Here is a 12,296-nt window from a genome sequence, read left to right as displayed (position 1 = left end):
TACGCAACTAATTTTCATAGATACACTTACTGTAAAGAATTTGCCGAAAATAATGGACTTAAAACCCAATTAAAATAAGGTACTTATGGCTACTTCTTAAGAGACCTAAAACCAAAACCAAACCCGAACTGGCTCTGGCACCAATACCTCACCTTTTCTCATTCAAGAACTGGACATGACTTAATGCCCAGAAATCGATCATAAACTCTTATCTGTTCCGGAATCGATCATGAACCCATACCGGTATTGGATCGGATACTGAACCCATACCGATCCTGGAACCTCTCGTGTACCCATACCGCTACTGGAACTGATACTGAACCCATATTGGTCCTGGAACCTATCATGACCCCATACCGGTTCTGGAACTGATACTGAACCCATACTGGTCCTGGAACTGATACTGAACCCATACCGGTCCTGGAACCTATCATTAACCCGTATCGATCGTGGAACTGATATTGAACCAATACCGGTCCTGGAACTGATACTGAACCTATACCAGTCCTGGAACCTATCATGAACCCGTATAATGGAACTGATACTGAACCCATACCGGTACTGGTACTGATACTGAACCAATACCGGTCCTGGAACTGATACTGAACCTATACCAGTCCTGGAACCTATCATGAACCCGTATCGATCATGAAACTGATACTGAACCCATACCGGTACTGGTACTGATACTGAACCCATACCGGTACTGGAACTGATACTGAACCCATACCGGTACTGGAACTGATACTGAACCCATACCTGTCCTGGAAACTATTATGAACCATTACTGGTACAGGAACTGATACTGAACCTATATCGGTCCTGAAACCTATCATGAACCTATGCCGGTACTGAAACTGATACTTAACCTATACCTGTACTGGTACCTATCATGAACCCATACCGATCCAGAAATAGCTTGTGATTCAATTTATTTCCCAGAATAGTACCTGGAACTTTTCCGTATTCGGATTCGAAACGATATTTTAATACATGGTCGGAACAGTTCCAGTCCCAGTCAAAAAAACCATACCCGGTATTACATGTGCAGCGTAGGATTAATATAGGAATAAGCGTAAGAAATAGCGTAGGAATTTAGCATAGAAAATGGTAGAATTTGTGTAGTGATAGTATTTTCTCAAAAAAAAAATAATTAAACAATACTTCAACTTTCTTTTCACTATCCATAAACCGGAAAAGGGATAGGACACATTTTTCTTTTTTCATTAACATTACTACTTACATTGCTAAACATAAATGCTTACGGCTGCGCTTCCTTTGCTTCAATGCGACTTACCTCTCACCTTGTGGCTGTTGAAGCGCTCGGTGCGCCGTTCGTACCGCTTCGTAATGTCGGTAAACAGCAGGCGGCTGCTTTCGTCCAGCGTGCGCAACAGGTAGGACGGTGCGTGCGAATCGTAGATCGCGATCAGGCTGAAGCACACGCTGTGCACGTTGCTGGCGATCCGGTTGTGCTCGGTGGTGGCCCGCTTGCACTGCACGATCGTGTGCAGTATCTGGCCGAGCACGTACGGCGCCAGTAGGTACAGCTGCTTCTGGAGCTTCTTGCACGCAATGTTAATGATCCTGTTACGCAACGAGAGAGACATTCATTTACATTAGGCAACGTAAAAGAGGAAAATAAAATTAATTAAGGACAGTACCTCTGCAACGGTAAGAGTAGATCCGATATGGTCAGTATCTCGAAGCTGGTCAAGCTCTTGCCGAGCGCCGCGTCCCCTTTGTAGCAGATCAGCGCACCGAGCAGCGCTTCGTACACGTGCATATAGCTGGGCAGCCGGCTCGCCACGTACATGGAGCGGGCCTGCAGCAGCCCGTACATCACCTTGCCCATCGAACGGTGCAGCTTGAAGAAGGCGGCCTGCTCGTCGTCCGTCTGTATCGACGTCCGCTTGCGAATGCTGATCGCACTCAGAAACTGCAGCACATAGTCTAGCAGGGCGGGAAAGAGGGCCAGCTTCCTGTTGCCGATGATCGTCCCGAAGCACTCCAGCACCGTGTCCAGCAGCTCGGCATCGCGCAGATGGTGGCTCAGCACGCACAGCCCCATCAGGTCGCGCGCAACGACCGCCGCGAACGAGCGCACGAACACTTTGCACGTTTCCTTCGAAACCGTGCTCGGCAGGCCCTTCTTCGAGAGGATGCTAAACACGGCCAGGGTGGTTTTTAGCGGTTGGGTCGTCGAGCCCGGCTGCTCGTGGCTGGTGGTGAACTCGATCCGGTTCAGCAGGTTCAGCTTCTCCGCGTACTGCTCCTCCGTAAAGTGAGCGACCAGTGCGGTAATGATCGTTTCGATGCGTTTCAGTTGTTCGTCCGATTTGCTGACGGAAGGGTTTTCCTCGTTCTGCGCCGTATCTAGAGGCTGCTCCTTCGCTGCCGTCCTTTCCTGCATCAGCGTGAGGAACGTTTGCCAGCACTTTTCCTCGATGGCGCTGACGGTCGCGGGTTCGAGCTGCAGGTAGTCCTTGTGGATGAGGGCACGCGTCAGCAGCATGTCGGCGTTGTGCGTAAACACTTTCATCTGGAAGAGTTGATTTGTTTTGTCAGCATTAAACGTGAACGATGGATTTTGTAGACTTTCCCAAGGCAGTATTCTTACCGCCTGTTTGATGTAACCAAGCACGTGGTCACGCAGCGCATCGTCCATCTCAACCTGACGTTCCGCTTTGTGGCGAATGGTCGTCAGGCAGGCCTTAACGGCAAGATTGAACCCTTCCGCATCTTTCTTGCGCTGCTTGCGCCCATCCTGCTGCAGCAAATACTTGTCAATCGCGCGTACCATATCGTCCAGGAAGGCGATACGTTCCTCTACAGCCACTGGGGATTTGCGGCTGCGGGGTAAATTCTACCAAAAAAAGGAACAGTGCTGCAACATACTTTTAAAGCTTTTTTGCTTTTAAAATACATACCCTTTGCTCGAAATTGTGGATCAACAGCAGCAGCTCAAAGTGTTTGTTGCTAGCGGGGGAAAAGTTGGCCAAAATCGATTTCAGCTCCCCGAACGTTTGCTCCGTCAGATGTTCGACTAGCTGTTGCAGCAGAATAATCACCACTGGCGACACACCGAACAGCTGAAACAGCGTTTCTACCGACACCAACGCTGACATGCTTGTCGCCGTTCCGAGCAGCATAAATCCTGTAATTATTTACCAATTATTAATATCATTAATTGAACAAATGGCTTCACAACTCACTTATAAGCTGGCCTTTAAACCGTTCCGCCATCTGCTGCGCGTTGGAAGCATTCATCAAATGGGCCAGCAGCAGCAGATGAGCAGCAACGAGCAACGATTTCTTGCCCTGCTCGTACGAATCGATGCGTATCTCGTCCAGCACGTCCATGAGATGCCCCAAACCGTCCACGATCGGTTCGGGCAAGGTGATTGTTTCGACGTTGCGTTTACTTGCGCACTGTTCCAGTCGCTTCCTCAGCTGCGGTACAATAACTCCTTCCTCCTGTTCGAGCAGCGTTTCAAACGAAAGATCATTCAACGTCACCCCACTACCTCCAACGGACGCGAACAAATCGGCCATCTTTCCGTACGCTCCCAGCAGAAACACCTCGAGCAGATCGTGATCGGACGCAACCTCCGCCAGGATGTGGTGAACGTCCTCCAGCGGACAGTAGGAACGATCGAGCAGCAGGGAAGCGACGTGCCGTCGCTGCTCCCTATCCATCAGCCCCAGAAACCAAACGTTCGTCGAACGATCGAGCAAAAGTGGTCGTAAACGTTCGCCTGTCTTATCGTTTAAAATTCGTCCAACCATACGGTGCCTTTCCACGTGGCTCTCCTGCTCACGCTCCTCTTGTTCCTGCTTGAAGTACGGCAATCTCAGCTTCTGCAGCAACACTCGATTGAGCAAGGGAATGTCTTTCGCCGGGACGTGCTGCTCGATCATGCGCCACTCCGGCTCGCCCAAATACCCATACAGCTGCTCGTAGTTGCTTTCCTCGATCGAGTCGGGCCGATAGTAAAACACCATCATCCGGTAGTTGCCGTAGTAGTACACCACGTTCAAAAATGCACCGTACAGCTGTTTGTCGAGCTTTTTCCCTTCCGGCAGCAGTTTGCGCCCGATTGTGCCCAGCAGCTGGTCGAACTCTTGCATGCTGCTGACGAGCCGCGGCCAGAACAGGTTCGAATGTTCGATCAGCGTGTTGCCGGAGAAGAAGTAGCACATCCAGCACAGCGCTAGCTCGATCTGGAACAGCGTACCCTCCGACGGCTCCTCCGCCAGCTCGAGCAATTCGGTCAGCAGGATCATAAACTTTTTCCAGTACGAAAGGCTGCGCTTCGTTAGCAGCTGCTTGGTGTACTCCTTCATCGTTTCCCCTAGCCGGCCGTCAGCGTCGGGCCAAGCGAAGGTAAGCTCGGGCCAACAGTTATGCTGCACCTGGGCACGCTGCTGTACCGCGCGACGCTTGGCTTCGGTGCTGTTTCCCTGTTCGGAGAACAATACCTGCCAGTACACGGTATCGGTTGGGTCCGACACTGCCCCATTGGGCTGGACAGCAGATCCATTCGATAGTTTCACCTTCTTCGCAGGCGTTTTAGGTGAAACGTGTTCATGTTTCCGCTTTCCCGTACCGCTTCCCTTGCGCAGTTCGCGCAACACTTCCTCCAGCTCGTTCTCCTCCAGATAGTCGCTCAGCTTCATGAACAGCTCGTCGCACAGGTTTTCGCTTTTGTTCAGCTTCATGAACATGCTCACGGTCGACATCAGCATCGTCTGGTACGAACGCAGCGTTTCCGGCCCTTTGCGCGTAAACATTACCCGCAGTATAATGTCCACGATGCTGTGCTCCAGCACGAGCGGATTGTACTCGTTGATCGTGCAGATCAGCTCGAAAAAGTCCCGCATTGCCGTCTCGGAAGTGGCACACAGCAGCTCCAGCTGGCGCTTCAGCTGCTCCGTCAGTATGTCGGTAAAGTTAAAGTCCACCATCAGCTGCTGGTCGACCATGATGAAGTACTTGCGCAGCAGCCGAAACACGCACTTGGTCAGCGCGTACACCTGCCGGCTGTCGGCCAGTATCGAGCGCTTCGACTCTACGAACACATTCTGCAGGAAGTACTTCAAAAACAGCAGCACCTCCAGCTTCAGGTCCCGGTACGCACGGATAAAGCCCTCCATCAGCAGCGCTATTACGTGCAGTGGGATTTTCTGCACATCGAAGCTGCCCATAAACAGGCTCGACTGCTGCTGCGCCGAGCCCGGCTCGATGCGATTGTACCTGCTGACGCTGTCGTGCGTAAAGTAGTGCTGCTCAAACAGCGCCAGCAACTCCTCGCGCCGCATTACGCCACGCTCTTCCAGCAGCAGCACCACCTCGGCCAGCGGCGTCAGAAACGTATCGAATGCGCTGTTCCAGCTGCTGCTGCCGGCGGCCGATTTGGCGTAGATTTTTATGTCCGCAAAGATGCGGTCCACTATCTTCTCCTCCATCTCCTTGCCGATCGATCCCGCCCGCAGCAGGCAGGTTTTGTAGTACTCGAGGGCAAGGCACAGCACCGAGCCGTACGCTTGGTAGTCGAACTTGTAGAAGTTTTTGTACTTCGCATCGAACGCTACGATGAGGAAGGTTTCGAGCAGCTGCTCCCTTCGCTCGTTTGCCTGCTCGTGCAGGGATTTTAGGCACTGCTTCAGGCGTCTCGCGATCGTCGCGGGAAGTGCATTGGCCGGGCACGGGAGCAACAGGAAGCTGTTGATGGTTTGCCAGCGCGCGTCAAACTCGGCCCGATCAAGCCGTTTGATCGTGCTGAAGTAACTGACCACATTGTCCAGGAAGAAGTTAAACACAATGTCGTACTTGGACATGTAGTAGAAGCTGGGCGATTTCCACAGCTTCATGCCGTACGTGAGGTTGCCGAGGAAGTCCCGCTTGGGGTCGGCCAAGTGTTCGAGTATTTCTGGAAGCGAGCGATACGTGATGAGTCGAATATGAGGGAAGAAATACAAACCGAGCACAACTTACTTGCTTTTAAATCCATTTCACTACGTTTGAGTAACTAAATGCAAACAAAAATAGGGAAATTGCAGCTCGCGGCCCGATTACCACGTGCGAGCAGAATGTTGTTTTGAGCGGCGAGCGCAGTGTGGCCAGATTATTTTGGCGGTTTTCGGTAGGCGCATCAAAATTTTATCGGTAGTTTTCGGTAGGTTAAAACTCGAAACTTAAAAGAAGTCAAGGCGAAAGAAGTGTTAAGCGGGATGGGAGGAGGTGCTAATGCGGAAAATGAAAGTTTCATCTCACGAGAATATGCATCCATTATTTAGGATATGGATTAGAATTGGTTCAGCGGTTACACAAATGAAGATTTTTCTGAAGTGTCGATCTGAAAATTGGAATTCTAAGCCAAAAAAGGACTAAGATGCACATTTTTTTTGTGGTGACCAAGGACCGTAAAGATATCAGGTCAAGTTATAAGCCCGTTTTGACAGCTAGGTGGAAGAAGAATCGACAAAGAAAACTGACAGTTAGTTTTCCGCGTTTGGCGAACGTTTCAAGTTCTCCTAGGAAAATTTTCATTGGAAATCACGGGCTGTGTTCTAATAAACTAAACTATTCATCCAAATTGATCTCCACCAAATATTGACCATGCAAAACGTAAAAAATCCATCAATACATCTACAAGCGGAAAACCATCTGTCAAAATCGGAGCCCAGGGGGGGGATCGCCAAAAGCGCTATAACTACACCTCATTATACATTCCACCTTGGTGGTGACAAGTTCTTTTTCTCGGGGCTTAGGACCACTTAGGACCGCAGCAGTGCTCCTTGGATACGATTTTATCGTACGTGCTGTCATTTCATTTTCGCTGGTTAGATTTAATTTAATTTAGATTGATTTAATTGTTTGGCTGAGTTTTGTAGTTCAATGAATAAAAATTGAGATTTTTTCCTCCAAAATAATTAATTCTAAATTAATTGAGATATATATATACATATAGTATAGTATAGTATAGTATAGTATAGTATAGTATAGTATAGTATAGTATAGTATAGTATAGTATAGTATAGTATAGTTTATGGTGGAAGTAAATGGCCGAGCAAGGTGGCCTTATTACTTAATACTACCCTAAAACTTAAATCTAGCAATACATAGCTTAACAGTAACCTGACAAATACATTACATAACGCACAGTATAGTAAACAGTTTAAAAATTACCCTAATAGCCAGAATTGCTTAAGCAGCTCATTTTGGCACGCTAAAGATCGCTGCTCTAATTCGCCTTTTGCAGTAGATAAACAGCATCAAAGTTCTATGTGGGTCTTTCAAACAGCGCCTAAGCAGCTTCCTTATGCCACGATGCCAGGGATTATTTTTCTTTGTGTTTTATTTTCAAGCAAGCGTCATCGATGAAATAAACAACAAGATTTGTTTCGTTTAAACACATATGTTTATTTTTAAATCCTTTGTATTGATGAATTACACAAAATTTTACACAATTTACTGATAATTCACAATCACTACACTCAATATTCATTCTTCAATTAACGAATCTAACTTGTGCAGCAGCAATGAGATTATTGCCGGCGTCCGTCTTTGACACTTTGACAAGAGCCGCCTTGTACCGATGTCATGCATTAAAAAGCTATAAAGTTCCACCAAGTTCAGTACTCTTTCTTAACAAGCCTTCAAGTTCCATCATGAACCCTACACATAGTGCTAATCAGCCGCAAAGTTCCAAAGAGTACCATGTGCCTGTTAAAAAGCTCCATAGTTCCGCAAAGTACCGTCTATCTCTTAATCAGCCACAAAGTACGACATCGGAACGATTTTTCGTTAAACAGCCCTAATTCAGCTATAAAGTACGAGCTGGCTATTTGGGGAGTCGCGTGATGCCAGTCAAAATTATCATAATTTGCGTTAAATTTAAGAGCCATCGCAGTCATGGAATCATTTTCACAATTCTCGAGCAATTCTCGGAATCCACGCAACTGACATTTTTTACTTATTATGAACATTACATTTTAACGGATAAAAATAAAAAGTGCCAGGCAAACAAACTTGCATCAGCGCGATAAGTAACAAATGAGGTTAGCAATCCTTGAAAAAGCATCCCAAGCGCCTCAGATTAAGCTTAAACGACTGAAAAATCAAAATTCTGTGATTTTCGGTAGGTTAAATGAAAAATCGGTAGTTTTAGCACCGACAAACCGACGTGACACTGGCGTTACAAAAGTGTCCCACACGAAAGTACTGTCATTTACCAGTGAGGCGATCACTTCTGTCAAAGTAAGCTCTGTTCACTGCTGCTTCGATGTAAACAACTTTTCTAAATACAAATTGCGAAGGAAGTGTGAGGCACGATTTTGTGAGAATTATTGGACAAAACACGCAGGAAAATCATTTTATAAGTTTCCAAATCAATGCAAAAGATGTGAGAAGTACATAAAACAATACGCATTGGAATTTGCGAAGAAAAACAAAAAGGGGATTTAGCAGTTTTTTTTCTGTGTCAGTGTAGTAAGCGAATCATTACAGAGATGGCGCTAGTGTTTAACGTATTTTCATTTGAAATAAGGAGACAACTTTTGAAGCTCATTTTGTTCGAAGTGTCACGTCGGTTTGTCGGTGGTTTTAGGAGGCTTATCTGTAAATCGGTAGGCATATGAAAAATCGGTAGGAATACAGATAAATCGATATTTCTGGTCACTCTGGGCGAGCGGGTTTGTTTTGCTCAAGGTGTATGGATATTAGGAGGTGAAGTGCTTCAGAGCAAATTGACATTTCACGACTTGACATCAAGGTGTGTTTATTAAGGAGGTGAATTGTTAGCGCGTTTTCCGGGCGCCATCATTGAGTATTGTTATGTCAAATCGCATACAATTTTCTATACCCCCCTCCAGCCCTCCCCGATTTTAATACCGGAGCCCCCAGTATTGTTATGTCAAGTCGTGAAATGTCAATTTGCTCTGAAGCACTTCACCTCCTAATATCCATACACCTTGCTTGACATAACAATACTGGGGGCTCCGGTATTAAAATCGGTGAGGGCTGGAGGGGGGTACAGAAAATTGTATGCGATTTGACATAACAATACTCAATGATGGCGCCCGGAAAACGCGCTAACAATTCACCTCCTTAATAAAGACACCTTGGTTTTGCTGTCAAACGTCACGGCATGCGCGTTTGACAGCTGCTTCGTTAAAAGTAGGGGCGGTTTGAACGAAGCGTTCAAAAACGTGTTGAATACAGTGCTAAACACAAAAGAGGTACTGAATGTTTTGTTGTTATTCGGGATTTTTTTTTATAAATTTATCTGTTAAATTGGCAATTAATTGTAACTTAAAATTGTAATGATTTTACTTATACTGTCACAAAAAGTAGGGTAGTAAGGGAAAATTATAGTATTCAAAATTCAAAACAAATTGCATACATTCAGGCGCTTAGCAGAATCTAGCGCGAAGGCTATTGATGTATGGAGGTTTGTCTTGAGATTTATTATGTGAAATTGCTAGAAGTATGTTGTGCATTGGGTGTTTTAGGTACATTTATTCAACACTATACTAAATAGAGCACAAAAAATATGAATAAGCACATATACACTAAAACAACGTAGTCGTGCGGCCAGCCGTAGCGTGGGAGTCCTTCTCGATAGGTTGCTCGTTACACACTCTCGTACGCCCCGGGCACGACACACGCTAAGCGGCCCACGTTATCCATCCAAACCTGATGCCTAAGCTTCTGTTGGACTAAGCTGTATTTTAGCTGTATTATTCCCTAGATAAGCATACAGCTCTCTTCCGGATTGTATGATTACCAAATAATGTGTATAGTACTTCTACATAATGCCCTGAAACTGGGTTCAACTAGTCCAATGAGGAAACGTTCAAGTAAGAAATAACGATTTTAGTCTACTGTATGTCTTCTTCTTCTTCTATTTGACGTAACGTCCTAGGCGGACATGTCCGGTTTACAAAGGCTTTCGAGACTCAAATCATTAATCACGCAGCCGGATAGTCAATCCTTGCTACGGAAGGACGGTCCATTTTAGGCTTGAGCCCATGACGGGCATGTTATTAAGTCGTTCGACTTGACGACTGTGCCACGAGTCCGGTGAAGGCCATTTAAGTAATTAACGGTTCAAATCTCAACTCCAATTTGAGCAATAAGTGAGAATAGCTTTAAAAATGAACAGATGTCGGGGAGATCCTCTTCTATGCATTAAACAAACGAATTCTATCTATCATTATTAAATGCAATGACTTTTGTTTTAAGGAACAGTACTTAGCATTCAAAAGTTATGCTCCCAAATTTCGAAAGGTACCAAGATACTTTCTACAGTCCAAATGCTATCTCCCTTTGAAAGCACAAAATTAAACCAATGTCATCAACTGCTCAAAGACCTCCAAACAGTAGCACATGTGCTTATCAGCGCCTTGGATACGGCACCCATCATTACGCGGGCAAGATTCGGAACACCCTTCTTAAGCTCGTTTTGCAAATGATTGGCATTTACAAAGCGGCGCCCAGCATACCACACTCGCACACATCGTACAAAGTCAGCAGGCATTTACATTAATTCAATTTCAAACATTCCGGCTCTATCCCCGCCACACACTACTGGCTGCTGGCTGGAAGCTTTCGCACGTGCTTTACGCACTTTCTTACGCACCACGCACCTCCACACACATACCAGCCACATTAACATCAAACAAACGCGCGAAACAAGCCGTTTACTCGCCTGTCTTCTTTCGGGTTCTAATTCCGAGCGAGTAAACGAAGTTCCACACATACGCCGAGGTATACGCGTGGGCCAAACATACCGGAGCCAAACATACCGGCACCGGAGCGGTTTAATGCCGCTTTGTGCCGCCATTATACAGCATGCAATCGATTTGTGCTTCCAGCGGGGTTTATATTTTTTCCCCGACCTTTTTGTTCATACTTCAAAACAGTCGGCCTTAAATCCTTCCGAAGCGAGGGACGTAGGTTTTTGAAAAGAAACACTTAATCAATGCAAACCATGCCTCGCCTCGGACGGATGGGAAATGTTGGAAGATGTTTTCGATGGGATTATCTTTTTTCCCCCCGTTTTTCAGACCATTCGCTGAGTGTGTGTGTGTGTGCACGCGCGCGTTTTCGGTGCCTAGAGTCCCTCCGTTTGGATGGGAATTCTAGGGGGCTTCGCGAGAAAGCCCAGGATTCGGGTGCCGGGCATAGATAGCAAACATGCGAAACCCATCAGCAGCGTAGGCTTCGGAGGTCTCGGGGACCTGAAAAAACAGTAACAGAAAATTTGATTATGCTAAAAAATGGTAAAGAACGTTAGAGACCGCTCTAGTTGTCTAGAAAAGCCCGGTAGCGAAGGAAAAAACACACACAGGAACATTGAAGAAGCGTAACTGGGAGTCCCGCATGCGAATAGAGCACGAGGTTCTTGAGGGATTCTAATCTTTTCCCAACTGCACATCGAACCACTCGAAGCGGTAAAATAAACAACACTTCACTCGGTCCCGTCATCGTCATCCGAGCCGTACACCGGTGTGGTACCATTCATTTGTGCGTGTACGCTCTTTTTTTTTCTTCTCCGATCGCTTCTTCCAGCTCACTTGAGCCTCACCGCATCCAATTCTGGACCATTTGCTCGGGAAGAACTTTCCACACTTTGGACGTTGCGCGACGTGTCCCTGCTGTCATCGCGCTTGGCCAGGTCCACGTTCGCTCGCTGAGAAGTGCACATACACATACGATAAGGTTCGTTTTTTTTTTTCTTTGCTTCACTTCCTCAATTTCGCCCCTGGGTTGGTTAAAAAGGACCTCGGCGACGGTTTCAGGTTTTCCATCCACTGCAAACAAACAACATCTGGTTACGTACGCGGATGCCTGACGCAGGCATGGCGCGAGTCCCCGACCTAACTTACCCGAGGTCCGGGAAAAACTGTGTCACACTGTGGGGGGAACCACGGCTTGAGAATGGGAAAGGACAGACCTTCCACCAAGAGCCATCATTCAACGCTTGTGCGCTTGTGCTTTGCTGCCAACCCTCTATGTGTTACCATAGCAACCAGCATCAAAACCCCGAGTCTTTTCACACAGGTTGCTCCGTTCCATAGCACGTCTTACACATCTTAATTAATCCCACAGGGCGCATTACGCACCGAAAATGTAAGCATGCTTCTGCGGCACCAGTGCGCAAATGGGGGTAAGAAACTAAACAAATAAGGATGCTGAAAGCGACTTTTTTTCCTCTCCACTTGCCAGGTTCTTGGTTCCTTTTCCGGGGTTTCTTTAAATTCTCATACACCACTTCTCTTGCCCCGCG

General features: G+C 46.7%; 1 protein-coding gene and 1 long non-coding RNA gene across 2 annotated transcripts; both read right to left on the bottom strand.

Annotated features, from left to right (window-relative positions):
- Positions 1–1,170: 1,170 nt before the first annotated feature.
- On the bottom strand, positions 1,171–6,175 carry LOC120902826. The gene is made up of 6 exons (XM_040311862.1): positions 5,999–6,175; positions 3,216–5,933; positions 2,931–3,157; positions 2,621–2,866; positions 1,665–2,542; positions 1,171–1,587 (listed from the first exon to the last, which is right to left on the bottom strand). The coding sequence occupies exons 1-6, from the start codon at positions 6,012–6,014 to the stop codon at positions 1,284–1,286; spliced, it is 4,389 nt and encodes a 1,462-aa protein (XP_040167796.1). The 5' UTR covers positions 6,015–6,175; the 3' UTR covers positions 1,171–1,283.
- Positions 6,176–9,621: 3,446 nt separating this feature from the next.
- On the bottom strand, positions 9,622–12,023 carry LOC120901740. Its single transcript, XR_005739317.1, has 3 exons — positions 11,896–12,023; positions 11,356–11,820; positions 9,622–11,247 (listed from the first exon to the last, which is right to left on the bottom strand). It is a non-coding gene; the product is annotated as an uncharacterized LOC120901740 (long non-coding RNA).
- Between the last annotated feature and the right edge of the window lie 273 nt (positions 12,024–12,296).

Source organism: Anopheles arabiensis, chromosome 3 (assembly GCF_016920715.1).
Source record: "Anopheles arabiensis isolate DONGOLA chromosome 3, AaraD3, whole genome shotgun sequence".
In the NCBI taxonomy this organism is placed as follows: domain Eukaryota; kingdom Metazoa; phylum Arthropoda; class Insecta; order Diptera; family Culicidae; genus Anopheles; species Anopheles arabiensis.
This window is presented reverse-complemented; position numbering and strand designations above follow the sequence as displayed.